General features: G+C 39.2%; 2 protein-coding genes across 2 annotated transcripts; one reads left to right on the top strand and one right to left on the bottom strand.

The window, feature by feature from the left end:
* The first annotated feature begins 120 nt into the window (after positions 1 to 120).
* On the top strand, positions 121 to 3,876 carry dscc1 (DNA replication and sister chromatid cohesion 1). The gene is made up of 9 exons (XM_056380799.1): positions 121 to 475; positions 1,002 to 1,170; positions 1,302 to 1,436; positions 1,656 to 1,746; positions 1,823 to 1,961; positions 2,207 to 2,259; positions 2,388 to 2,542; positions 3,191 to 3,339; positions 3,476 to 3,876. Exons 1-9 carry the CDS (start codon positions 306 to 308, stop codon positions 3,585 to 3,587), a joined length of 1,173 nt encoding a protein of 390 aa, XP_056236774.1. The 5' UTR covers positions 121 to 305; the 3' UTR covers positions 3,588 to 3,876.
* A 1,496-nt stretch (positions 3,877 to 5,372) lies between these two features.
* Positions 5,373 to 25,376, bottom strand: LOC130172233 (carboxypeptidase Q-like). Its single transcript, XM_056380797.1, has 11 exons — positions 25,251 to 25,376; positions 24,471 to 24,621; positions 23,967 to 24,182; positions 23,685 to 23,801; positions 23,388 to 23,595; positions 23,050 to 23,257; positions 17,754 to 17,865; positions 16,956 to 17,047; positions 16,322 to 16,417; positions 15,733 to 15,838; positions 5,373 to 6,694 (listed from the first exon to the last, which is right to left on the bottom strand). The coding sequence occupies exons 2-11, from the start codon at positions 24,619 to 24,621 to the stop codon at positions 6,534 to 6,536; spliced, it is 1,467 nt and encodes a 488-aa protein (XP_056236772.1). The 5' UTR covers positions 25,251 to 25,376; the 3' UTR covers positions 5,373 to 6,533.
* Positions 25,377 to 25,480: the final 104 nt, after the last annotated feature.

A 25,480-nucleotide genomic window follows, 5' to 3' on the forward strand; every position in this document is an offset into this window, starting at 1 on the left:
TGACTTGTAAGGAAATCTTAACAACAATCTTTAAATAAATATACGATTCTAATTGTTTTAGCATTCATTTAAGAGTCTGTCAAACAGTAGTTTCTACCCGGTCCTATTTTGACGTTGCACCTCTATGTAATTCATTTCCTTCCCATAATAGAAAGAGAGCGGGGAAATTTGACAGTCGAATGTAGCGAAAGAAAAAACTTGTTTAATACGTTATTATAAAACAGGTAGTTTCTTGCAGTTTGTCTCGCCAGTCAAACGGTTTTATTCGTCAAAATTATCGATTGAACCTGCCGTCAGAGCTAAACATGAGAACTTTAGAGGAGGTGCAGGCCACGCTGCAGATCGCCAAACTGAAAGAAGAGGATCTACAGACAACAATCCACTGTCTGACTTTTGGGGAAAATGTTTCGTCTGCAGACTACTGCCTGATGGAGCTGGACGACACACTGTGCAAACACATAGAAGCTGGTGATAGGTGAGATAATGTGCATTCAGTGTTTTATTCTCTTCTTAAGGTCTGATTAGTTTCAGGATTGGTTAAGTTACTGATGCAATTGTTGAATGATTTAAATGTCAAAAAAAGATATAATATATCTTCTCAAGTGCCCCAAAATGCTTGTTGTATCTGACAACAATTATTTAAGGTACAATAATATAAAACAAGAAAAACAATAATTGTACTAATTTAAGATGAACCAGTTATTCTTTTTGTTTTTTTACTGAAATGGTTGAAACAAATATTTTTAGATTGTTGTTTATTTTGTGTAATCAATTAATCAACTCCTTTTCGGCACTACTGTTCATTATTTTAAAACCTGATATGGGCACATAATCTGTAAACTCTTGTCCATATTTTTCTTGTTTAACAATTGAAAAACGAGGATGAAGACAATTAAAACAGATTTACAATAGCACAAGTTGCATGAGCAGGATGGGCGTAAATACAAATGTAAATTTCTGATAAATAAATAACTAACAATTATAATTTTCTCCTTTTCCAGTCTAGTGATTCGGGGGGATAAAGATGAGCATGCGGTGCTCTGTAGTGGTGACAAGACCTATGATCTTAAAATAGCCGACACCTCCAACCTGCTGCTCTTTGTACCAGGATGCAAAACACCAGACCAACTTACTAACAGCCAGGAGAGCTCTCAAGTGGTGCATGCTCAGGTACGGAAATGATACATACATACACACGTGTACCTGGCTGATATACTATAACACCCATACAGACATATGCACATAATGGTTGGTTGAATTTATGACCCACATATACTAACAGTATCCTACTTCTGTTGTAGATCTGGGGATTTTGCAACAGCTACTGGGAACTGAGGAAGCGGCGTCCTAAACTGAAGAAACTGACAAAGCTTTTAATGGAGAATCCCTATGAAGGGCCTGCTTTAGGAGGACAGGAAGAGATCACAGAGAACAGGGTAAAACATAATATACAGTAAAGTCATTAAACATAATACCCTGTAGCACTGAGTATGAAAATATTTTATATATATATATATATATATATATATATATATATATATAAATAAATGGCTATCAACCTATTAATTTGAGTATTATTGGCTCAGATGACTGTTCCTACTTTTGCATGTTATTGTAGCTCTCACTAAGTGCTTCACTTTGTATTCTTCTGTCAGTACACAATGCAGGATCTACTGGAGAGGATCCAGGCCAGTGAAGAGGAGATAAAGACCCATTTAGATATCATCCACGCCTGTCAGGTTGAAGGTAAAGTGTGACTTTTTACGTGTATGTATTGTTTAACCTACCAGATGTTTGCAAAGAGTATCTTTCTTTCTTTCAGGCTACTGGCGCATGCTGGACTTCGACTATGAGATGAAGCTGCTCGGTCATGTCACTCAGCTGGTGGATTCTGAGTCATGGTCCTTCAACAAGGTTCCCCTTCAAACCAGTCTGGAAGAGTTAGCCCCACTGGAGCCCAAGTAAGTTAACGCCTGGGATCCTCGTGTTCACCTGTAGGGATCTACAAAAGGAAAAGCATAATGCTGACAGTTAAAACTTAAGTTGATTTTTACTTATCTTAAGAATGTGACTTAAGAATCCAAAATTACCCAAATAGCATAACTTAAGAGGTTATACAGACTTTCTGAGCATCAATTATAAGTCTTAAAAATGGGGTAGATGATCAGGCAGGTTCCAATAATACTGTTCTCTTTCTCATTCACAGACAGATGATCGAACACTGTTTGAACTGCTACGGGAAACGTTATACTGAAAATGGTAAAAAAAACAAAAAAAAAAAACAACAACATATGATGATTCAATTAAATTGGTAGGAGAATCTTACCCAATCTGAAACTCAAACCCCCGCAGTACTAAAAGTCCTGTGTCCTCCTTCGTCTATGCAGATGAAGTGTTTTATGCACTGCACGAGGATAAAGTCTGTCGGGGAATAGCACTAATGCTGCTGCAGAACGCTGTCAAGTTCAACCTGAGGGAGTTTCAGGAGGTCTGGCAGCAGAGTGTCCCAGATGGCATGAGCACAAGACTGGACCAGCTAAAGGTTAGCCTGTACCTCTCTTATACTGTATATTGCAGTCTGAGTAAAAGAGGGGGATGGTGGGTTTCCGTTTTTCTCTATGTCGCAGTTGGAGTATAACGTTGTGCATTTTGGAGACAAGTTTTCTATAGTATTTACATTTTTTTCTACCTTTTTTTAAATAAAATGCCAGAATCTTTAAAATAGAAGAAGTTTCAAAACCAAATAAAATGTAAGAATTGCTTCAAACTGCAGAATTGAGACTTTCTCTCCGCAGCGCATCTTCCCCATAGAAATGCAGCTTCATACTATCTCTGAGTATGAAAAAAGGGCACCGTATGTCACTGCGTTTTTATAGGGGTAAAATAAATTGACTTAAGAATTCATATAAAGCCATTACAACTCTAGGAGTCAGGAATCAATTAACATCACCAGACTCTTCTTTCTTCTTTCAAGCCAGTTTGCATTTTATTTAGTTTAGAATTTAGTTTCCAAATGCCTCCTACATAGACTGAGCCAGTATGGAGCATAGTTGTTCTAAAGCTAGCCTTTGCTAATTATGCTGTTGTGACAAAGGAGTGACCTGCTGTAGCTCTTTCTCTGTAGTCATTCCTACTGACTGACCGTCTTGAGAGACTGACTACAGTGCTGATGGTTTTGTAAATGTTTCAGAGTGTTGCCCTGGTGGACCGCATGTCCCGTCCAGAGACCATCTGCCTGCTGCGGGTGGAGGATCTCCCAGAGGACACGCTGGAGCGCTTCAACCACCTCTTCACACTCAGAGAGAAATGGACAGAAGAAGACATTGCGCCATACATACAGTTAGTGTTATCCATCCAACGATTGTTCACAATCTTTACAAAGCAAAATAACACGTGGATTACCATTATAATGACCCAGTGACCTGGGTCATTATAATGTGTAATGTTTCAGTTCCTCCCTCTTCTCCTCATCCAGAGACCTGTGTGGAGAGAAACAGACCACCGGAGCCCTCCTGACTAAATATGCTCGATCTTCCATGCAAAATGGGATCAAGGTCTTCAACTCCAGAAGGCCTGTGGCTACGTGAACATGTCCACCGTCAAGTGATGAAGTTACATTTGAAATTAATGTGGTTACGTTTATTCCCAGTGTGACTTTTGCAATTGTCAAAATTATCTTACTCATAATTGTCCTTAAAAATGCTGTTAGCATTATTGGTATTTATCTTAAAGGGTTATTACAAATAACCACTTAAAATTCAAATGTTTAAAAGTTTTTGCCTCTAAAACCAAACTTTATCTTTTGTTATTTCAATTCCTATTTTTGTCTGTAAAATATGCTACATGTTGATAATAAAATAAGTTGTCATAACAATATCACATATGTGTAATCAACCTTAATTATCAAACTAATCTTGGCTTTTTCAGTCTCCTATTGTCCTTAACTAAGTTAAGTTGGACAAATTAGTACCTTTTACATTTCCAACATACAATACAATGCAGGTGCGGTGCTGGAGTCCACAACGTGGAGGCCTGTGCTGATGAATGTAAGCTCCACACACTGACTGTAATACAGTGTGTACTGGCTGAAGACCAGCTGCATTATTCCACCTGCCTTGTTCTTCACTGCATTCAAATGACAATTATTTGAAACAGAGATTGAGACAGAATCACACAAATGATCTTTGAGAATGTTTTGATCTACAGACCTGCTTAACGTCCTCAGGTTGCTTGAAACCATCAGGTTTCTGCAGACTGGATCCCAGACTCAGTCACATATATAGCTGAAACAATTAAGTGATAAATCAATGAATCAATCAACAGAAGATTTATTACTTATTTAGATAACTGATGATATTTCAGATTTCTTTTAAGCAAAATTGAGAAAAAAATCATTATATTGCGGCCATCATCTTCTAATCAGTGGTAAAAGGAAAATAAATCAAATAAAAACAACTACAGATAAATTACTACGTTTTTGCTGTGATTCTGAATCAGATCTTTGAATTGCAATTAATTCTTTCATTTAAAAAAATTACACATTTGTCAAGTCTAATAATTGAGACTGAAGTCAAGCTGAGCAGATGATACACAGTGAATCATTTAGCATGTTGTTGTCAGCATTTTTGACTAAGTACAGATGACACACCAGAACCACCAGTTTTCTAGTTCGTGCCTTCATTACAGTTGCTATAACGTTTAAAAAGGATTTCAGTTAATCTGTGACCATAGAAAAGTGTATACTGTAAATCAAAAATGCTACACAAAACTCATTCAATTATTTCAAAAACAGTCTCATCTGTCAGAAGACATGTCTGTGTTGTTAATGTGTGCATATAGTTTTCTACAGGTCAAGTTAGCAGCGATGTGTGTGACTCACTGTTTTTTCCTCACTAACATAACATGTCTGTGTGTGAATCAGTGTTAGTCGCATGAGAAAGAGCTCACCAGACACTCAGTAAAAGCTGCCCAGCTTTGTTTCAACACAGACACATAAACATCTGTGTTTGCAAAATGACTTTATTTGTACTGGCTAGCTGACTAACCCTGACATCACCCAAAAGGAGTACTGACTTATCAGTTCTCGGGGGTAAAAGGATCACAGCTGTGTGTGCATGTGTGTGCGCGCACTGGTCTGTGTGGCGCCCACGAAATGATGAATTCTCTTTACTTCCTCTCCTGCTCTGCATGACCTCTCTTTTTTTTGTACTCTAATCATTTCTTCAACCATCATGACTACTGCTTCTCCATTCCTCTTTCCTCCTCCTTTCTATGGAAAAAAACACTCAAGTGTTGTGTGTGACTCATTTGCCCTCATCTTCCTCTTTCTTCTATCACAGAAAGTACATGACAAGCAAAAAAAAAGCCTTACATCATATGAGCAGATGGGAGTGACTGCATAAAACAATGATTCATACTTTATTGACGATATTACAACACAGCAAGGATTTTTTGGTATAACATTTTCCAGAATATTACATGAGAGTGACATTAGGAGAAAAAAATGTGCTGAGACTTAATTAAACACAATGTAGGCAGGAACTATAATACTTTGAATATTGACCACAATATTGTGACAAACAGTTGAAAAAAAATATCACTTTTAAAGATGAGTTTCGTCCTTAAGATAACGCTGGAAACTGACCAGAAGCATGGTAAACACCTCCCCAATTTCTCAACATGCTCAGTCATTCATTGTTGTTTGTTTGCTGTATCTGACTGTAGCCCAGCTTTACTGATAATGCTCTCTCTCCCTCAGGGTTGGGCAATTTCTGACTTTCTCACCCTTGTAATTTCTACACTTTCACAGACCAATAAATAATTCTTTGTCTTCATCCTTTTTGCAGCACACTATATTAAGGCATTAAGACAAATACAGTACCTGAGAAAGTCTTTTATCGTATACACAGCTTTCATTCTCTTGGTCTTGTCTTAGACGATAAACCAGCACTACAGAATCAGCTCACTTAAAAAAAAAAATACAATTTTCCCCTTATTCTAAGCATAATGTTCTTCTGAAAATCACTAAAATGACTAACTAGCAGTATCACATTGATATTAATTTGCTCTTGGTTTTGTAATTAAAACCTCACATGCCCTTTCTTTGGTCCTGATCTGGACTCTGACTGGACTGTAGTAGATTCAAAATAATCATGGCACCGTCCTCAGCTACAACACTTTGCAAATCTAATAACTCTTCATATGAAACATGTTTTAAGTCATTACTAATGTATGCATTTAATTTTGTTGTAAAATGAGCCCAGGTTTAAATCTGGATATACTGTAATTAATTTACAACACTGATACCATGTACCAAGTACAGAGGAAAACATTTTTTTTCATCTTTTATAATCCAAAATCAATTCACATTAAATTTGTAAACCGAAACTGACTGAGAAAATTTAACTCTAGTCAATCTCAATTGTTTTTTAAAAAGTGGGATTCTACCTTGTGTTTTGGAATCAACCAGCAATTCAGAGTGACCATCCTGTCCTCCTGTCCTCTGCAGGCTAAGAATACTGCGCGCTAACTGGCTACCTATGCAGCATGTCCTGCAGGTCTGCCACGACATAGGCAACAACGGCCCACAATGCCGAGCAGAGGTTCATGTCTCGAGGGTCCTGAACGGTCATGGTATCACCCTCACTGTGGTGGAACCAAAAGTATCGACTGTCTGCCACATGGAGGCTGGCACCTGGATGAGAGACAGGGAGAAAAAGTGATAAAACCACAAACTGTTACACTCAACATTACATGCTGAAGAGTCAGCTGTCTAAACAAACCTGGACTCCGGGCCATTAAATTTCACATCTGAACTGAAAAATCATCGTTGCATCTGGTTTAATCCTCTAGGACATTTCAATGCAAGGGAAAGCAAAAGTCTGAACAATACTAGGAGTACTAGCATTTCTTGGCCAGACTGATCTTAGCCTTTGAAAAATAACTATGGCCAGTAAATACTCAGAAATGGTCATCTAGCAAAGACTAAGGGAAGAAAACCTGTTTCTAGTCTTGGTTAAGATAAAATCCAATCCAATCCAATCCACTTTATTTATAATGCACAATTTAAATAAACACAAACTTTCACTTCTCATTGTGGTTGCCTTTCTATTTCAATCTGTTCATTAACTTCCTCTTCAGACTGTCGGGCATGTTTTGCTTTGCTGATGTATTAAAATAACTATCAGTGTTGGCAGAAACAAAATGAGCATTAGGAGATAAAGTAATTGAGCAACACTTAACTCTAAAGCTACTTTTTTGGTTTAGTATAATAGATACACAGTACAGTCATTTCATTATACTACAAACAGTCTATAGTGTTCATAGCCAAGGCAGCTCCTTGCCTTTTTCTAGAGAAAATCACCTTTGGATCTGTTTAATTTTTGTTGCTGTTTTTTTATTCAGTGTTGTGATCTTGTCCATGTAGGTGTGAAGGGCAATGAAGATGTGGGAAAATGTAGTAAGTGGACATTGACTTTGGATTGTTTTGTCAAACTAGTACAGTAGTAGTAATACATTTATAAGGAAATTAATTTATAATTTTAAGCCATTATAGACGAGAAGTACTATAAATGCTCCACCTCCCTGACAACTGAGCAAACAGCTGTTAATAAAGCCCATGTGGCACAGTTGAAAGCACCAGGAAAATGTAGTAACTGGGCCACTCCACACTCCAGTCCAATAGGTGGCGGTAAAGCAAAAATTATTGGCAACTAATCCATAATTGACAGAAGAAGTTGAAGTTGGTTTGTTTTTAGCCATGTTAGCAATTCCTGTAAACTGACCCAGTCAGCTGTCAAATATGGGTCGCAAGTGCGCTTATCCCGAGTGCAAAAGCACAGAGGGACTACACTCTTTACCGTCCAACAGAGAGATGGCACACCGCTGGCTGCATGCTCTGGGACGGCTTGACATACCCACAGCTTCTGTTTACGTGTGCAATCTCCACTTTACGCGAGAGTGCTTCTCTAACTATGCGGAGGTAGAAATGGGATTCAAAAAACAGCTTCTCCTCAACCCTGATGCCGTCCCTACCCCTGCAAAAGTGATGACACAGGTGAGTAATCCTCCCAACACAGATAATGAAAACCAAGCCCATGCCGACTTCTGGCTGTCTCAAGAACAATGTGCAGCGATCCACTGTGGTCTGGAGATCCTTCAAGTCCCATATCGTAAAAAAAAAAAGGGTTTGATTTTGTTTATTCTAAACTCGGAGGTGTAAAATAAAAGCTGTGAAAGTATGAAGTCACCTACTACTGCCTAGCTCCCCCACAACAAGATGCCCCACAGCTTTACAAGCGAGTAAGAATTTGATCCGGTTTCTACGTCGGACCCGGATAACCTATAGTCGTCGAGCTAAGCAATCACATAACCCCGCGCCATCACTGTCCGCGAGGTGTGAGCCAGGTCAGAGAGTGAGGCCATGTCACTGAAACCCACTCACGAAAAATGCTTTGTTCGTGGCTGCAGAGCATCGAACAAATCTCTGCACCGCCTTCCCAAAGAGAAACACATCGCAGACAAGTGGATAGAGTTTGTTTTTGGAGACTCCCGTCGATATGTCTCGAGGAAGTCTTTTATGGTGTGTACAGCACATTTCGCACCAGAATGTATACACAACCAGATGCAATACGATGTTGGAGTACTTTCAAAATTAATATTGAAGAAAGGGTCGGTTCCAACGATCCGGGACCCATTCTCGAGCATTGAAACGGTAAGAAAGTGTGGTTTACACTGCCCAGGTTAGCCTGTTAGCATATCCTGCTGGGCTAACGCCCGTTGGTGGCTGATCTGCGTCGCGCATGCGCGAGAAGTTTGCCTTACGGATCGGGCATTTACAGACATCAACCAGCGACAAGCCAACATTATGCGGAGAGACTGTGGGTGAATTTTGTTTAAAATGTGTATAAAATAAACTAGATGTTTTGCTTCTAACATTTAAAGCAGTTAAACTAAAGGCTAGCTAAGGAGCGTGAGATTTCCATGTCTTTATTGATTATAAAGTAGCTCTAGGTTCTATATAAATACTGTGAAAGTATCAAAACGCTCAATCCTCTGGAAGACACACACGCCACATTCAGAAAACGAGCCGTCGGGACCTCCGTAAGGATGTGATGTCATAACTACAGTCACCGCCCTCAGCCCACCCGCACCCACTAGGGGACTCCCCGTCCAACATTTTTTTTCTTATTGTTGTTAGCTTTATTAACAAGAAAATACCATACGTCATTGCGTCGCTGAGCTAGCAAGCTACAATACATTACAAAATGTCGAGGAGGCGCTGCACAATCCCAGGATGTCAGGGAGCAAATTTATCGTTGCACACCCTTCCCAAGGATAGTAACATTAGAGACCAGTGGCTGAAGTTTATTTTCTCTGAAATACCGGAGCATTTTAGTCCGAATCTGACCGTCTGCTCGGCTCATTTCAGCGTCGACTGCTTCCTCAATCAGGCACAATACAATGCAGGTTTCTCAAAGAGGCTAGTGATCAAGGATACGTCAGTCCCCACATTGTTGGGCCCGACTTCAAATCTGCAACCTGTAAGTAAACTAATAATATGTTTTCTGTTTCAATAAGGAGGCAGTCTTATTTTAAGTTCTAACGTTTGCCATCGCTATTTGGATTTACCAGTGAGTTTTACCGATATCACGTTCACCAGCTACAAAACACAGCACACCGTTTATGTAAACGGAAACGTTGCTGCGTTGGACACACAATAGACTGTATTTTTTTTTTAAACACTCGGGTTCAACCATAGAGTGTATATGACAGGGTTAAATACTCAGTTGCGTTTCTTCCTCTTCTGATGGCGGTTAGCATCCACTTTATTGGTGCATTACCGCCACCTTCTGCTCCGGAGTGCAGATCTTAAAATACATCCATGCTGCGCATTAGACTATGTCCCCCTTAGGTCTAAGACCTGAACCTCCACAGACCTAATTGACGCCACCTGATAGGTGATTGAGTGCAAGAGGCTGCAAAGGCTCAAAATGGAATAAAGAGGAATGGGACAGCACTTTGTGACATATCACATTTCTTTGACAACACCAAAACATGTTGCATACAACTGTGGGTTTGGGAGTTTTTGATTCAGCATTTTTTATTCCCCCCCCCCCCCCCCCCCCCTTGCTCCCTTTTAGTAAATTAAAAAATAAAATTGGATAGGAGCTAATGAAAGCAGATTTAGAATTCATCATCATGTGATCATAGGACAGATAACTACACACAGTTCTGGCTATGAATCACCAGTGACCTATATGTTAATACTGCGGAGAGTCAGACCAAATTATACTTGTAAACTAACTAATGTTAACATAGGGTTCATTCCTTTCATGCTTGTTCATTAACCTTTTTTCTTATTTCGTTTTATGCCGGTTTGTTAATCAATTTTTAACATTTCGGAGGTCCTCTGGTAACCATGGCAACCCCATGTTTGACATGGCATCCTACTGCACTGAAGCTTTAGTTTTGTCCCTCACTTGTAAGTTGCTTTGGATAAAAGCATCAGTCAAATGAGTAAATTTAATGTAAAACAGCATGAACTGTGAGTAATACCCTTTGGCAAAGTTTGCAGGAATGCAGACTTACGGAAAGTGTGCATAAAAGGCTCAAAATGTATGCGAGAGAGCCTTCATACCCTTGAGGGTTTTACAGTGGGACGGCCTTAAGTCCTCATGGACTTACCAGGAACTTGCAGTGCTTGAGTCCATGAGGGTGGACATTGGGATTGGGCCTTAGAATCGAATAGGAGAAGGAGCCCTGGTGCATTACGCATGTGCTGTCTTTTCAATACAGCAGGGTTTACACATCTGCTGACTGGGTAACACCTCTGACTCACCCACCAACAAGAGAGCACGTACCTCAAAGCCCCAATGCACACATGGATGTATTCTAAGACCTATATCCATGGTTTCACATTGTTTCACACAGATTCAACAAACATGTGGTAGTAGGCTATAAATCCCTTTTTTAATGTTAAGAATCATATCAGTTCAAATTAAAAGTAGGCTAGAGTCCGTAATGGGGGTTGGTCTGGCGGTGCCTCACTCAGAAAAGAATCAGCCAATAAGAAAAGAGGCCCAGAGACGGACACAAATGCCCTCTTTAGTAAAGCTCCAGAGGAAAGCTTATCGATATTAAAACTTAAAATAAAACAAAGGGAAAGTGTAAAATATGTATCCTTCCGTTATAACTGTATTCTGCCTTCACCAGGTGAAATACATAAATAAATAGTTGGATAGACTTAAAGTAATCTTACACCTTTCTGCTTCTGTAAAAAAAAAAAAATGGTAGTACTAGTAATAATAAATTAATATTAATAAGCAACATGATTGTGTATTAAATAAAGAGAGAAAATAAATAGATAAAAGAAAAGTAATTTATTAAAGTATTAAGAAAAGGAAAAAAAGAGGAGTTTTTGCTAACAATATACTGAAAACATGTGAGTACAGACTCATAATTTGTTGTGATAATGATGGATTATTGCTGTTCCTTTGTTTCTGTTAAGGGCACAGGTGGCAGCATTCATCACATTTTGCCTGCTGTAAGACACGTAGCCTCCCAGACTGACCCCCCAGAGAAAAAATCGGTTGGCACACAGCTGTCCATGAAAACTCTGCAAAACCACATCCGAAGTACAGGTTTGTGGTCCTACAAATCACCAAGTCATATATGAAATTTAGTTGTTTTTGTTTTCACTTAGCTTAACATCATTCATATTGCTACTGTCGATACAACTGTGAGAATTACTAATGTCTTTGTCTCTGAAGCTACCCAGGCAAGAGTGCCCAGCAAAGACTGTGGTGTTTGCACCCTCACCTTTCCCCTGGACAGTCCCATATTGTTTCTACAACCAACAATAGTAAAGAGACCTTCGAAGAGACCTCGACTCAGCCTTACAGACGAGGAGGAAGGCCCCTCTGAATGCAGCTAGTCTAAGCTGGTTCATGAACCAGAGGATTCAACATGACTCTGAGGACTCTGTCACTGTTGAGGGCAAGCAGCTGCATCTTTTTTCACCTTTTTGGCTCTCTCTTCATGCAGAGGAGTTGGTGAATGACAGATTAGTGAATGGAACGATCCAGAATGCTTGGAAACTTGGACTTTGATGTAAAACAAGCCCCAGCAAACAGTGGTAACAGTTACAAGGTACCTGTACCTTTGTCCAATTGAACTGGTGCTTGTCTAAGTTTTCATAATGGGCTTTCATGATGGTTTCCCTTTACTCCGTCTGATACACAAGTCATAATATTTCTGGATCGCCAGAACGGAGAAAATACAGGAAAAAATGCATTCAAAGTGTCCTTGAGCAAGGCACCAAACCCTCAGCTGCTCAATTGAAACTGTTTTTTAATACAAGACTTTAGAGTGGCTTCTCTGTTAATTGTTTTAAAAGGGGAAGTGTTTGTGATCCTCCTGGCTGAAAGTTCAAATGTTCTTTGTTTTCAGTTCCTCTTTCAACAAAATATATCACAATGTGTTTCTGTGTTTAATGCAATGTCACTACTACTAAAACTAGTCAGTGGGGGGGTGGGGGGGGGGTTTGGACCATTAAATCTGTTATATTTATTTTTTCACTATTACTGCTAAACAAAGAATCGCAATTTAAAATCAACTGGTGGAACAGGTGAAAACACCAGTGAAATCTGGCAAAAAAGGACCTTAAAGTTGATATTAATACTGGTCAGTAGATGCACCACACAAACAGTGGAGGAAATATTTTGACCATGAGGTTCAATTTCAACTCTGGTAATGTTCACATTTCCACGGGTGGGGCAGTCGCAAGGCGGTGTCACTGTCTTTGTCCCGTTAAGTGTTCAGACTATCGGACTAAAAGTGAAAATAGATTTCCAGACAGATGTTAACATAGAATTTGTGTGACGCTACAGGTGCTGTACCAGGATGTTGACTTTAGAGCAGGCCTGCATGAAAACTGTCATTTTAGTGCTGACAGGTAAACTGTCAGCAGCATTTGTAAAGCTGGATCCTGTCACATGGGTTTCACTGTTCAACTAGCTATGCTGAATAAAAGGGGAATTTCTTTGTCTTTTTTATAGGAAAAATAAAAAACATATACAGGTTCAGTATATATGTTGTAATAAAACAAAGTTCCATTAAGTTACACTGATTGTGTTCAGTTATTTCTAATTTATTCTTTAGTCATTGTTTTTAGTGTTATAAATCTACAGTATATTGTGTACCCAAGGTAGAGTAAGTAACTTAACTTAAAACTGATAAAAATTTAAAATGCCCACCCATTTTCTAAATATCTCAGTTTCACTTCAGATTCATAAGAAATACAGTCGCTTAAATCACAGACATACTAGTAGTTTAGTAGTAGTCAAGACTCAAATAAAAGGTCATAAGCAAGTGTTGCTGGCAAGAATACTGAGATGATAATGAAGGTATCTGTAAGATATACAAGTATGGCAGAACAGGGAGGAAGGCGCCATCATTTTGAGTCAAGGACATTTGAGGCTCAATTAGAGGCAAGGACACGGCTAAATAAATCATTTCATAAAACAGGTGAACACCCAACTGGAGTGTGAACTCTATAATCAGCTAAAATTCACTGAGGAAGAAACCAAAACATGATGCATTCCAAAGCTTTACGGAGACATAACGGAAAATAGCCATTAAATTAAATATTTAAAAGAATCAGTTTTGGTTCTTAGATTTTAAAATGTAACCTGAGAAGCTTCCTGTCTCATTGGGATACAAGCTTGCCAAAGCTTTGACCAAACCAATGTAAGTATCAGGAGTAAATCTATGTTCTCTCTCTCCTTATTGGTTCCACATAGCATCTATCAATACTGCTTTCGATTAACATAAACTGTCCCATGAGCTTTTTATAACTAGACAACTTTGCCATCGCCTTCAAAGAATACAGTCAAAGCCATTTCATCTCCCCAACTGATCAAGAGTCACTGATGTTTTGGAGGAGATGGCATGTGGCATCCTAGATGCACTGTCACCTTCATTGCTTTTTCATAAGCATACACCTTTGGACCCCACAGTAATAAGAAATATAATAATGAACATATTTTTCAATCCAAGTAAAAACAAAATGGCTCAAAGATGTAAATTCCAAGAGAGCTCAAAAAAATACTGTAAATTGGAAAAATATCCTGTCTCCAAAAAGTAAAAACAAATCTATCCCTCTTCCTTCACCAGCATTTAATAATTAATAATATTTTTGTACGTTCACTTCCGTAGAATTTTACTTTTACTTGTAATGGAGTATTTGTATTTTCATTTAAGTAAAGGATCTGAGATCCCTTACAGATTATGATATCCACATTCTAACATATCCCTAAGTACAAGACTAATGATAGAAATGTAAAAATTAGTACAGTAACACTAATTAGATCACAAATGGTAAAACATCATTTAATTTTTAATTTTTTTTTACATCTTTCATATTGTTTAAAGAAAAGACTGCATCACTGCACTGTTTGATTCACATATGAGAATTGCTACTGACTCAATGGTGAAAACAGATTTGTTACATGTTGGTGGATGTTATTTTTAAATTGTCCCACATACAATCCAGACCCTGCCTGGTTTTCCACATTCTGGTTCCTACATCCATCATCTTTATGTCTGGCTGATCAGACTAACACTCGTGTGACAAAGCAATTTGAAACAAATAGTGATGCTGCTTTTACTTGAGCTAATGGGTGCATTAAGTCCCCATTCAGACAAATAGGCTCCTAAAACAGACAAACTGCTGCAGAAGCCCTAATACTTCGACGGTGCCATTGAGCAAGGGACCAAACCCTCAGCAGCTCCACTGGAACTGTTAAATGTTTGATAATGGAAGACTGTCACTGTAACCACATAGCACATACACCTTGTCACTGCTTTAAAGTAGGAACGTTAGCGGTGCCTGGTTACATGCTGAAATGTTTAAATATTATGTTTGCTTGCTCGCTTGCTTATGTTTGCTTGATTTTTTCAGTTCCTCTTTTAAAAGTTATACAATAATGTATGTCTATGTAAAATGCGATTTCACTCCTAAAAAAAACTAGACAGAGCAGAGAGGGTGTTTGAACCACTAAATTTCTATCAAAGCCACAAACATAGAACCACACTGTTAAATATTGAGAACAATTACAACATTATTGTGGGTTCAATATATTATACAGCAGACTTTCTAAAGCCTGATCTGTGCTGTGTGGGTTTCAATATCCAATGTACAAACTGACCTTTTTTACAGGAACAAATACAAAGCCAATACAAATACACAGGTTCAGGTTTGTGTGATCTAATACTAAACAATTTTATTCTATTGATTCTATCCTGTTTTTCTATTTTAATCTTTATTCTATTATTGTAGCTTTACATTGTATACGTATCATTTAAAAAATGTCAGCAGTCTGCTTTGGAGATTCAACTTTACTGACCGGACAAAGTCCCATCCTACTTGTAACGTCTTGAAGTTTCAATTCATACCTTTAAGAAACCCTACTAGTGAAAATCGGCCCCTACGTCCCAACACTATACTCCTAGTTCATCAGTGAGGATGGGATTCGGTGCACGTAGCACTTTCAGAAGCATAAAGAGCTCATAAACACCAGAACCAGAAAAATTAGAAAGTCATTCTCTAGTTATCTTTTTTTGTGTTCACGGCCGACACATAAAAATTTCTTAAAGTTGTTATAATATCAAGTTTCACTGTGCTCTGTTATCTTAAGTGTTACTAGTTGCAGACAGACAGATTCAGCTGACCTGGTACTCCTGCCTGCATCCACGGTGAGATGTCTGTCCCTTCTCCATGTGTTTCCAGTTTGGTTGTATTAATGGGAGCCAACAGTTTGACCACTTCTTCCATCACCTTGTGATAAAGACACACACCAAAGACTTTTTAGCTCATCACACTGGTCTGTTATACACCAGTGCTTTTAAATCATAGTTCAACATTATTTCAAATATTTTAATTCCAAGATGCATTACCTAATTCTTGCATTAAATGGCCATTTTAATTCAGATGCAAGCTGCAGACGTTACAGTGCCACATTCACATAAAAGATACACCACTTCTGTGGTAAGCCTGGGTTTTCTGCATTTATCGCTATGGTTTCTGTGGCAGAAACTACTTCCCACATGCAATTTAAATGAACAAAAGGGAGGTTATGTGGGAAGTTGGGAAGTGGTCTTAAGGTGAAATGTAAATGTGAAGTAAGGAGTTGATGGAGGAAAAACAGCACATTTAATTGACTGGATACTAAATCATGCCACTGTGCAGAATCTGTGCTCAGACTTTTAAACCTGTATAAATACTAATAATTGTGCAACAGTGTTTTGTTTTCAATCCCACCTGTCGTGCCACATCACTGCCTGTAAACTGCAGAGCCTCTGGGGTGAAAGTTCCCAAGTCAGACTCCATGACGAGGTCAAAGTTGGACAGATTCACCTGGGTGGAGAAAGGACAGAGGAGATTGAAGAAATGAGGAAGCGAGAGGCCAAGACAGGCATGGACACATAAAACAAACAACCTAAGATGTGTTTGAATAATTGAAAACAACACAAACTTCAGTCAATGGAAAGAGTGAGCCACTGAATAGTCTTCATATGACCCCTCACGAGATAAAGTTAAGCACAACTACTTTCAAACCAGGACAAGAAAAATGGTACAAATAAATGCAGTAACCTTGTACCTCTGTTTTTGAGAGTGGAGTTTATTATGGGTTAAGGCCTGGTAGGCAGCCAAATCTCTAAAGAAGGAAACTCTGTGAGACTGTAGATTGCTGTTTAGATCCTTTGCACAGAGAAAAACCTGGTAGCTAGCCAAGGCCTCTCCAGTTCGCTGAAAGTATATTTCTACACTCCTGCAGTCTATACTTTCACCATGTGGAGCGACCCTCCTTGCTTCTTACAAGCAAGAACAACATTTGCTTTACTGCTGTTACAGTGTGTTCCCTATTAAGTATTGCAGTAAAAGTAAACAGTACCTTGTGTAGATTGTAGTACTGCTGTGCTCCAACTCCACCCTGCTCTTCAGCTGTCCACAGCACTGTTCGCAGGGTTCTCCTTGGACGCAAACCTAGACACACATGAGGAGACAAATGAACACACAGCAAAATATGCACACAGGGGAGATAATGGCTCCTGGTTTCACTACTGAAGTTCTTTTCTTTAAAACTTGTAATACAAAATAAACTTAACTGTTCATGACTATAAAACTTTTCATCAGTGGACCACGTACTCTCGGTTTGACGAACCTTTTCCAGTTGCATTCTTTTGTCTATAAGAATACTCAACTGTATATCAGTCTGTTTCCTAATTATGTGTGTTCTTGTTCCTTTACAAACAGTTGGAGGAAATTATTGTTTACAGTCAGAGGAATTGTTTTGTAATTTGTCCCTATGTTTGGAACTAGATACTCTGCTCCTTCTTCATGGTATTCACTACCTTGCTGTTGGAGATAAATGAAGCACCAGTGAATTTTATTTTTCTCTCTTGTTCTTAGGGCTTTACTATTTTTTGCTTTTATACAGAGAGAGTTGTACTTTTATGGCCTGGTCTCTTGTTTATAAATAATACTATTGACCTGAGCGGGCCAAGTTGGTTACATAAACAATACACGAAATCATTTACTTGACTTTGTTAATATGTTTGTGTAAGCTTGCTGCAACCTATATACATTTCTGCATTTCCACACTATGTACATGTTTCTTTCTATGTAAGTACCTCTGTATGTTGTCATGTGCTTTATGTGTGTTTGTATATACGGTATGAGTGTCTCTTACCTAAGTCCTTGATGAGTGACAGGGCCTCCCAGGAAATCATTGCTCCACCTCCATCATCCATGGCGCCCTGGCCCACATCCCAACTGTCCAAGTGACCACTCAGTAAGACGACCTAGCAGATTGGACAGATAAAAGAGATATAAACAAAGAAAAGACAGATTGAGAGAAAGCAGTGGGACACTTTTTCCAGCTGCGTATACATGGCAGTTTGACTATATGTCTGCTCTGACTTAGCCAAGTATGAGAGAACTGGAACAGATAATGCTGTCCAACCCGTATCCTGTCTACATTTTATAATAAATCACACACAAACATGGCATGACTGAAATTTGGCTCAGTTTTTAGAATTGAAAAAATACTGTTTATCAGCAAGGACACAAAGACAAAAACACACAGTTCAGAGTGATATTTCAATGGGATGCTCCTGACCCGTTGTTCCAGGTTACAAAACATTTTCTGACCTGATCAAGCTCCGCCTGGACAATGACCCAGAGGATATCCTTTCCGTTAATACGAAAGCCTCTACCATACAACACTCATATAGGCCTACTTTCTGTTTCTGCTGAAGGTGCCACCAGTTTACTTAAAATAAGTTCAGTACTATTAACATTTGTGTCAATATCTACTTTGGCATTTAATACAGAGACGCAAACACACACAGACATGCTTCTATTTGCAATACCCATAAATCACTGAATTTGTTTTGCAATATCAGACGAGTCTACCTCTAAATCAAATCTACGTTTTCCATGTAAGGGTTTATCCCAGGTTAGGGCATGTTTCAGGGATTTTACAGAGCAGTCTTTTGAGTGTGGAATTTGCTCATAAACATCCTGATCTTGCAACAATGAAATATCAGGACATCCATATCTATTTCAATCCACTGTGGATTATTTTCTGTCGTATTGTAATTCTTACAATGGTGAACCTCAGAAAGATCCTTCTACCCCCATTTACTTTGTATTAATATACTTTTCCCCTCTTATTATTGAGGGGTACCATTAACTGACTAGTATTGTTTTGTACAATGTGCTGACAGTGAAGACAACTACATACATTGCAGTCATCATAGTTTAAATTAGTGTATGCTGAAATTAACACCAACATTTCACCACATTTAGCTTCAAACATTGTTAGAAAAAAGGGGTATGAATTTTCACTTTTTACCAGATTTACAACAATTTTTGTGAACTTTGTCATATTCACTTTTCTTAAAAAATGTTTTTAATGTAATGTAAATCTTAAATTTAAATATTAAATCTTAATCTAGACCAGCAGTGTGAATTTGCATATTAGCCAAATATTTAGTTTTCCTCCAACATTTATATTCAACATTTTACATTTAGATCTAATATTTAGATTTAAATTAAAATTCACTGAGCTCCTGAGAGCGACCCATTCTTTCACAAATGTTTGTAGAAACAGTCTGCATGCATTGGTGCTTGATTTTATACACCTGTGGCCATGGAAGTGATTGGAACACCTGATTTCAATTATTTGGATCGGTGATTGAATACTTCTGGCAATATAGTGTATATATATATTTGCTGTAAATCTGGTAAAGAGTGACTTTCACAAAATTGTCACCACTTTTTAAAAAATTGTTTGCAGCTAAATGTGGGAAAATGTTGCCGTTAATTTCAGTGTACGCCACTTTACAATCGCCGCCCAACACCAACAAAGTAAAAAAGAGAGATATGGTTCAGTGTACTTTTTGTGGGATTAACAAAAACATTCTTTCCAACAAATACAGACAAGTATTTATAATTGGTACTCGACACAATCTGTCTAGCTATATGATTTGTGTTTTAGGCATAGTTATTGACAGAAAGACTACATATCAGGACACTTTATATTTGAAAAGTTAAGATTTTAATGTAAAATAAGGATGGGACATGTAGAGGTTCAGTGGGTGGAAAAGATCCCAGCAACTCATCACTCCCAGATGACTCTGAAAGGTCCTGAAAGGCTTAACTGTGGAAATGACTCACTAAACCTCAAATGTATGTCTGTCTATGAACGTGCACACACACACACACACACCCCAACCACATTTTCTGCTACTGCCAGCCGGAGCACAAGTCACAGAGCCAGAAATGATGTCAACTATGCCATGTGTTTCATTTCCCTTTTCTATAATGAGGGACCAAGCATTCATTCCCAGATCAAAATAGTAACAACTTACATCAGCGATGTTCCTCTAATCCAAGTCTTATGACTGATTTTGAAATTATCTACAGTGGTAGGATGAGGGTTAGGGTTTGGGTTAAGCCTTTTTCCCACAAATAGAGACTGTAGTTTGTAAAGATATTCACTCATATTACACACATTCGGAACTGCTGAAATAAAGTGGACATAATGACATTATTGCAATACCAAGCAGAACTAGTTTGCGCTCTCTGTTAGCAGTCAAAGTATGGAATCTTGTATTTGGCCATCTTGGACTATGCTATTATGACAACATGTTTTGCAACTGTTGAATCAGCAGGCCTTGTATTCGCAGGCTCAAGAGGCTGTGAGGGAGTAAAGGCTTACACACAAACAGTTCATAGTGGAACTAATCACAGTGCAAACACCCTCTACCTTCATCTTCCAGCAAACACGTATCTTATAAAATCATGCAGATACAGTCAGGAGTTTCACAGCAAACATAGGAATGGGTATAAATGTGATCTTAGTGACTTTGACGGTGGCATGATTGTTGGTGCCAGACAGAAAGGCTCCAGTAACTCACATAACCACTCTATAACTGCGGTGAGAATCTTGAGGTGGATGGGCTACAACAGCTTAAGATCAGATCGTGTTCCTCTCCTGTCAGGCAAGAACAGAAATCTGAGGCTGCAGTGAGCACAGACTCAAAACGGGACAGTTGAAAACTGGAAAAATGTAGCCTGGTCTGATGAATCTGGATTTCTGCTGAGGCACACAGATGGTCGGGCATCAACAGCATGACTCCATTGACCCAACCTGCCTTGTGTCAACAGTCCAGGCTGGTGGTGGTGGTGTGATGGTGTGGGGAATGTTTTCTTGGTGCACAGTGGGTCCCTTAATACCATTCAATCATAGTTTGAATGCCACAGCCTTTCTAAGTTTTGTTGCTGACCATGTGTTTCCTTTTATGGCCACAGTTTACCTTCTTCTAATGGCTACTTCCAGCAGGATAATGCTCCATGTCACAAAGCAAAAGTCGTCTCAAACTGGGTGTATGAACATGACACTGACTTTAGTGAAATCCAGTGACCTCCTCAGTCACCAGGTCTGAATCAAAGAGAACATGTGGTACAGCAGGAGAATGGCACCACAAATGTGCAGCTGACACATATGCGGAAACGATGTGATGCAGTCATGTCAACATGAACCAGAATCGCAAAAGAATATTTCCAACATCCTGTAGAATCTGTGCCACAAAGAATTGAAGTTGTTTTGAGAGCAAAGGGAGGCCCTTCCCAGTATTAGTGCAGTACTCCAAATAAAGTGCTTAGTGAGTGTGTATACAGCACACACCATGATTCACTGACCACACGGTGGAAAGTTCACACAGGCTTTATGTGTGTGATACATAGAAATGGAAAAAGTTAAATCAGTTTGGTCAAGTCTACCCAGAAGCTTCTTCTACATTCTCCTGCATTATGCTGCAGTCCTGTTTTTAATGCAGGTTTAACAAATGTAACTAAAATGCACATACCATGCTCTGCATGTTTGGAAACACCGGTTCAACCCAACTGGGGCAGTCCCTATGATTGGGAAATGCTGATCGTGCTTCTCATCCACTTTCATTCGGACAGCAAGGAACTCTTTGAGCAGAGAAGACAAAAGTTCCAGACAGTTTCTTCCAAGGACTCTAACTTAAATCTGCCCGTCTAGTCCTACTGGTGTATCCACATCTTTGTACCTCTATTGGGCAGCATGTGCCTGGGTGCTGAGAATGCCACTTCTGGTATCCAGGACCCTCTGGACTGCTTTCTCAGCCCTGTCCAGTAAGTGGCATAACCAAGAGTGGACATTTTTTAAGGAGCATCAGAGTGTCCCTCCCACAAACAGAGTGAAGCTGTATACTTTTGTGCAGCAGCGCCCAATGCATTGATCAGGTTCTACCTGCTAGACGTGTCTGGGTTCTTACCCAGATTTGGCCAAAGGAGCTGTGTGTGACATTGTGTGCCACTTCACTGCATAGCTGCAGGCTGGGTCAGATAATGTGTTTTCTCTCTGTAGTGATAGGCTTCTCCCTTAGAGCAGGACAAATTTTGCCATCTTATTCAATGACTGAGGAGTCTGCCAGTGAAAAAAGTTGTAGCTACAATTTCCATATATTCTGTCTTTCTATGTGTGTTCAGCCCTGTGGCAGACTAACAGTTTGACTAGGGTGCACCACACATTTTCACACAGTTCATGCTGGACTCAGATTAAGTTTATCCTAGTTGCAGGACAATGTTCCTGCTAGAGGTTACATCCATTCCCATTGACTCATAAGTTTCACACACAGTTGATTAGTCATACTTTTCAAAGCCTGACAATCAAAAACAAACACAAAGAGTGACTGTTGTTTGCCACACTTGCAGTACCGGAAAAAAACAAAACACCAAAATGTAGATTCAAATCGTCGCTCTGTTTGCTTATGTTCCCATGTGTTCACAAATGACAACTCATGTTAATACCATAAAAGGATTGGTTAATTTCAGCAGGCCTATAATTTTAGTTGAGTTGTTTAGACTGCCCAACAGAAAAAAAATGCAGGGATCTGGGAAAAATGTTGTAATGTCAGGTTTGTAATTTATATAAATCATTTCATATGTTCCGAATTTAGGGATTCATTAAGGGAATTTTCAAATCTTCCTTGGGTAAAAATTTTTTTTTCCCCCAAAACAAAGAAAAAACACAATCATCAGGTGAATAGTTAATGCAATGTTGTGTTTCCATAGAAACCCACTTTATACTGAATCTTGACAGAGACATTTCTCAGTAATTCCAGCTGAGCCCAGCCTCAGTGCTTCTCTGGAAAGATTAAATCACACACGCACACACAGCAAAATAAAGGCACACTAAATATCTGTGGGAATATCTCCATTGAGCAAATAGAGGTTAGAACTTTAAGTCTTCGTCCCACTAAACTCCCACTCTTTCCTCCAAAAATGTAATTCTAACAGGACATCTGTTCCCCACACAATTTACTTAGAAAGCCCACCCAACAGTTTTAACACAACACTAAGATGAAAAGAGAGACTGTTGCATGATGATATCAACAAACAAGTCAGAGATAAACAAGTCAGATAAGCAGGTGTATGTGAGTGAATGTTACCTGCTCAGGGTGCTGCCACCCCGTTATCTCAGCCACTGTGTTGAAAGAGTCAGCGTCCGGCAGAGTCTTGGCTCCCATGGTGAGTCTGACCACGATCTTCTGCCCCCTCTGCCCCAAACGCCACATCAGCTCAGCATCCTCCACAGTGATACAGGCTGTAGGGATGCGCCTCACTCCATCCTGGTAGTCCTGCCAACCTGTGTGGGGACTACAGAGGGAAAGACACACAGAGAGAAACATTACAGTTGCATAAACACTCACTTATTGACAGAAAAGCTCAGGATGATGTGTACTTTTCATAATAATTCTCATAGAAAGATAGATAGATAGATAGATACCTGTTAATAGAGAACGGAGTGACAGATCGAATGAGTGTGGCCACAGCTCCCACTTTAGCTGCCTCTGAGGCACCATAAGCACGATAAGCCACCGTCTCCGAATAGCTGACAAATGGCTGGTTAAAGACAACAATCTTCCCTACGGCATCACTGGCTCTTCGCTTCAATTCCTTAAAAGACTGAACCACTAACACTTCTGCCTTGATACCTGCAGAGATAACAGGGACAGAGTGAGGGGGTGTAAAAGGAAGATGGGTGGCAGCTTTTAAGAAGATTTTACACAGCAATGGTCTTTACCTTCAGGTGGTGTTCCTACACTGCTACCCAGTCCCAGTATAGCCAGATTTTTAACCCTGGGCACAATCATTTCTGCACTCTCCTCCCCTCTCACCCAGTGTGGGATTTTGACAGGCTCTGGAGAATAAAACCAAACAAGAGGACACAAAAGCAAAACTTACTCTTTACACTCAGGAGAGGACAAGACCTTGCTTCTAGAGATTCTTTGATATGAGCAAATTGAACCACGTTTTCACTTCTAACATCCTGCACGCAGTAAGACAAATAACAAGGCATACTCACCCAGATGGACATCCAACCCATCCTGTGTCATAGCATTGTACATGTATTTGATAGCCATGTCTAGGTTGTGTGAGCCACTGACACGGTTCCCTATGGTGTCGGTGAAGTCGGCCAGCCGTCTGTAAGACCGATTCTGGGCAGCACCGAATACGGCCAGGTCAATGATCTGTTTTACCACATCAGCATAGCCTGCTACCTCTGCTGCTATATATGCAACTGGAAACACAAAAAAAGAAAGTCAGGTTTCATCCTCAAGTCTTTCTTGACAAGAATCTTGTAAATGTGTAAGAGCTGGGATGGAATTATTTTCAATCCAGTATCCAACATGATCTGTAAACTTTGGCATGTATTTTTAACCACTTGATTTCTGTACCACTGCCACTGCTTTATGGTCTATAAAGAAAATACTGAAGACAAGCTGATGTCTGCCCAGATTTTCATGCATAGGCTTATATTGCTATCTATCAATATATCTAATTGCTGATGCCAGGAAAGATTGAATACCTTTCCTTGCAGTATCATTGGATGCGGCCCCGGCCACAGCCCTTGAACTCAGGGGCCAAGCAGAGTGAGGGTGAGAGTCACACAGAGATGACAACATGCAGAGAAACATGAAGAGGGATCCTAGGAAAGGCAGTCTCCCCTCCCAAGTCATCTGGGGACAGTGAAATATCAGTGTGATTAGAGGGAATCACAACGAAGCTGGCCAAATAACCCTTAACAAGGAAATTCCCTGAATATGGCAGCACATAATTGATCCCACATTGCTACAAATTCACATGGAGGACACTGGATACAACAGTATCACTGACTCAATCACTTTTAATGGTCATCTGAACCTCTTTACAAGCTTTGGGGCAATTCAACAAAAATTCAATAATTCACTCAAAACCAGCAGCACAAACAAACAAAAATGCTGTGCAGCTAATCTAAAAGAGGTGACTCCAACAATATGAAACTCTATCTGACTTGTTAAGGTTTACTAGATTTACCTTTATCTAATACTGACTGTGGGAGGAAAGCAACGTTAGCTGGTGACAGCTTTACCTTCAGTTATGACTAGCGATTTTAAGTCTGAGCTGGCCTGCGATCAATTCAAATACACCACCAAAATTGTGGGTGTTATTCATTTATTTATTTATTTTATCAGAAACATGCCGTTACATAGATGTAAGGGAGTCGTTCATACAGACTAGCGTTACTAAGGACGAAGAGAAACGTTACCGGGTAACAATCATCATAAAACTTGACTTGAAACCTACATAAAATAACACAAACACAAACCCTTCAGGCCAAAGTTAGAGTCTTTGTTATCGTTGACGTTACAAGACTTTAAAAAGAGTAATTTAGTAACAAGGAACGCAACATGAACACCGGAATATAAAGAGTTTCCGTGCTCGTGATTTCAACGTGATAACGAAACTACACTTCCGGTATAGCTTTTTTCAAAATAAAAGCGGCGTCTTTTATACCTAAATAAAAATAATAAATAATGATATTAAAAATAAAAATAA

Source organism: Seriola aureovittata, chromosome 7, assembly GCF_021018895.1.
Source record: "Seriola aureovittata isolate HTS-2021-v1 ecotype China chromosome 7, ASM2101889v1, whole genome shotgun sequence".
NCBI classification, from domain to species: domain Eukaryota; kingdom Metazoa; phylum Chordata; class Actinopteri; order Carangiformes; family Carangidae; genus Seriola; species Seriola aureovittata.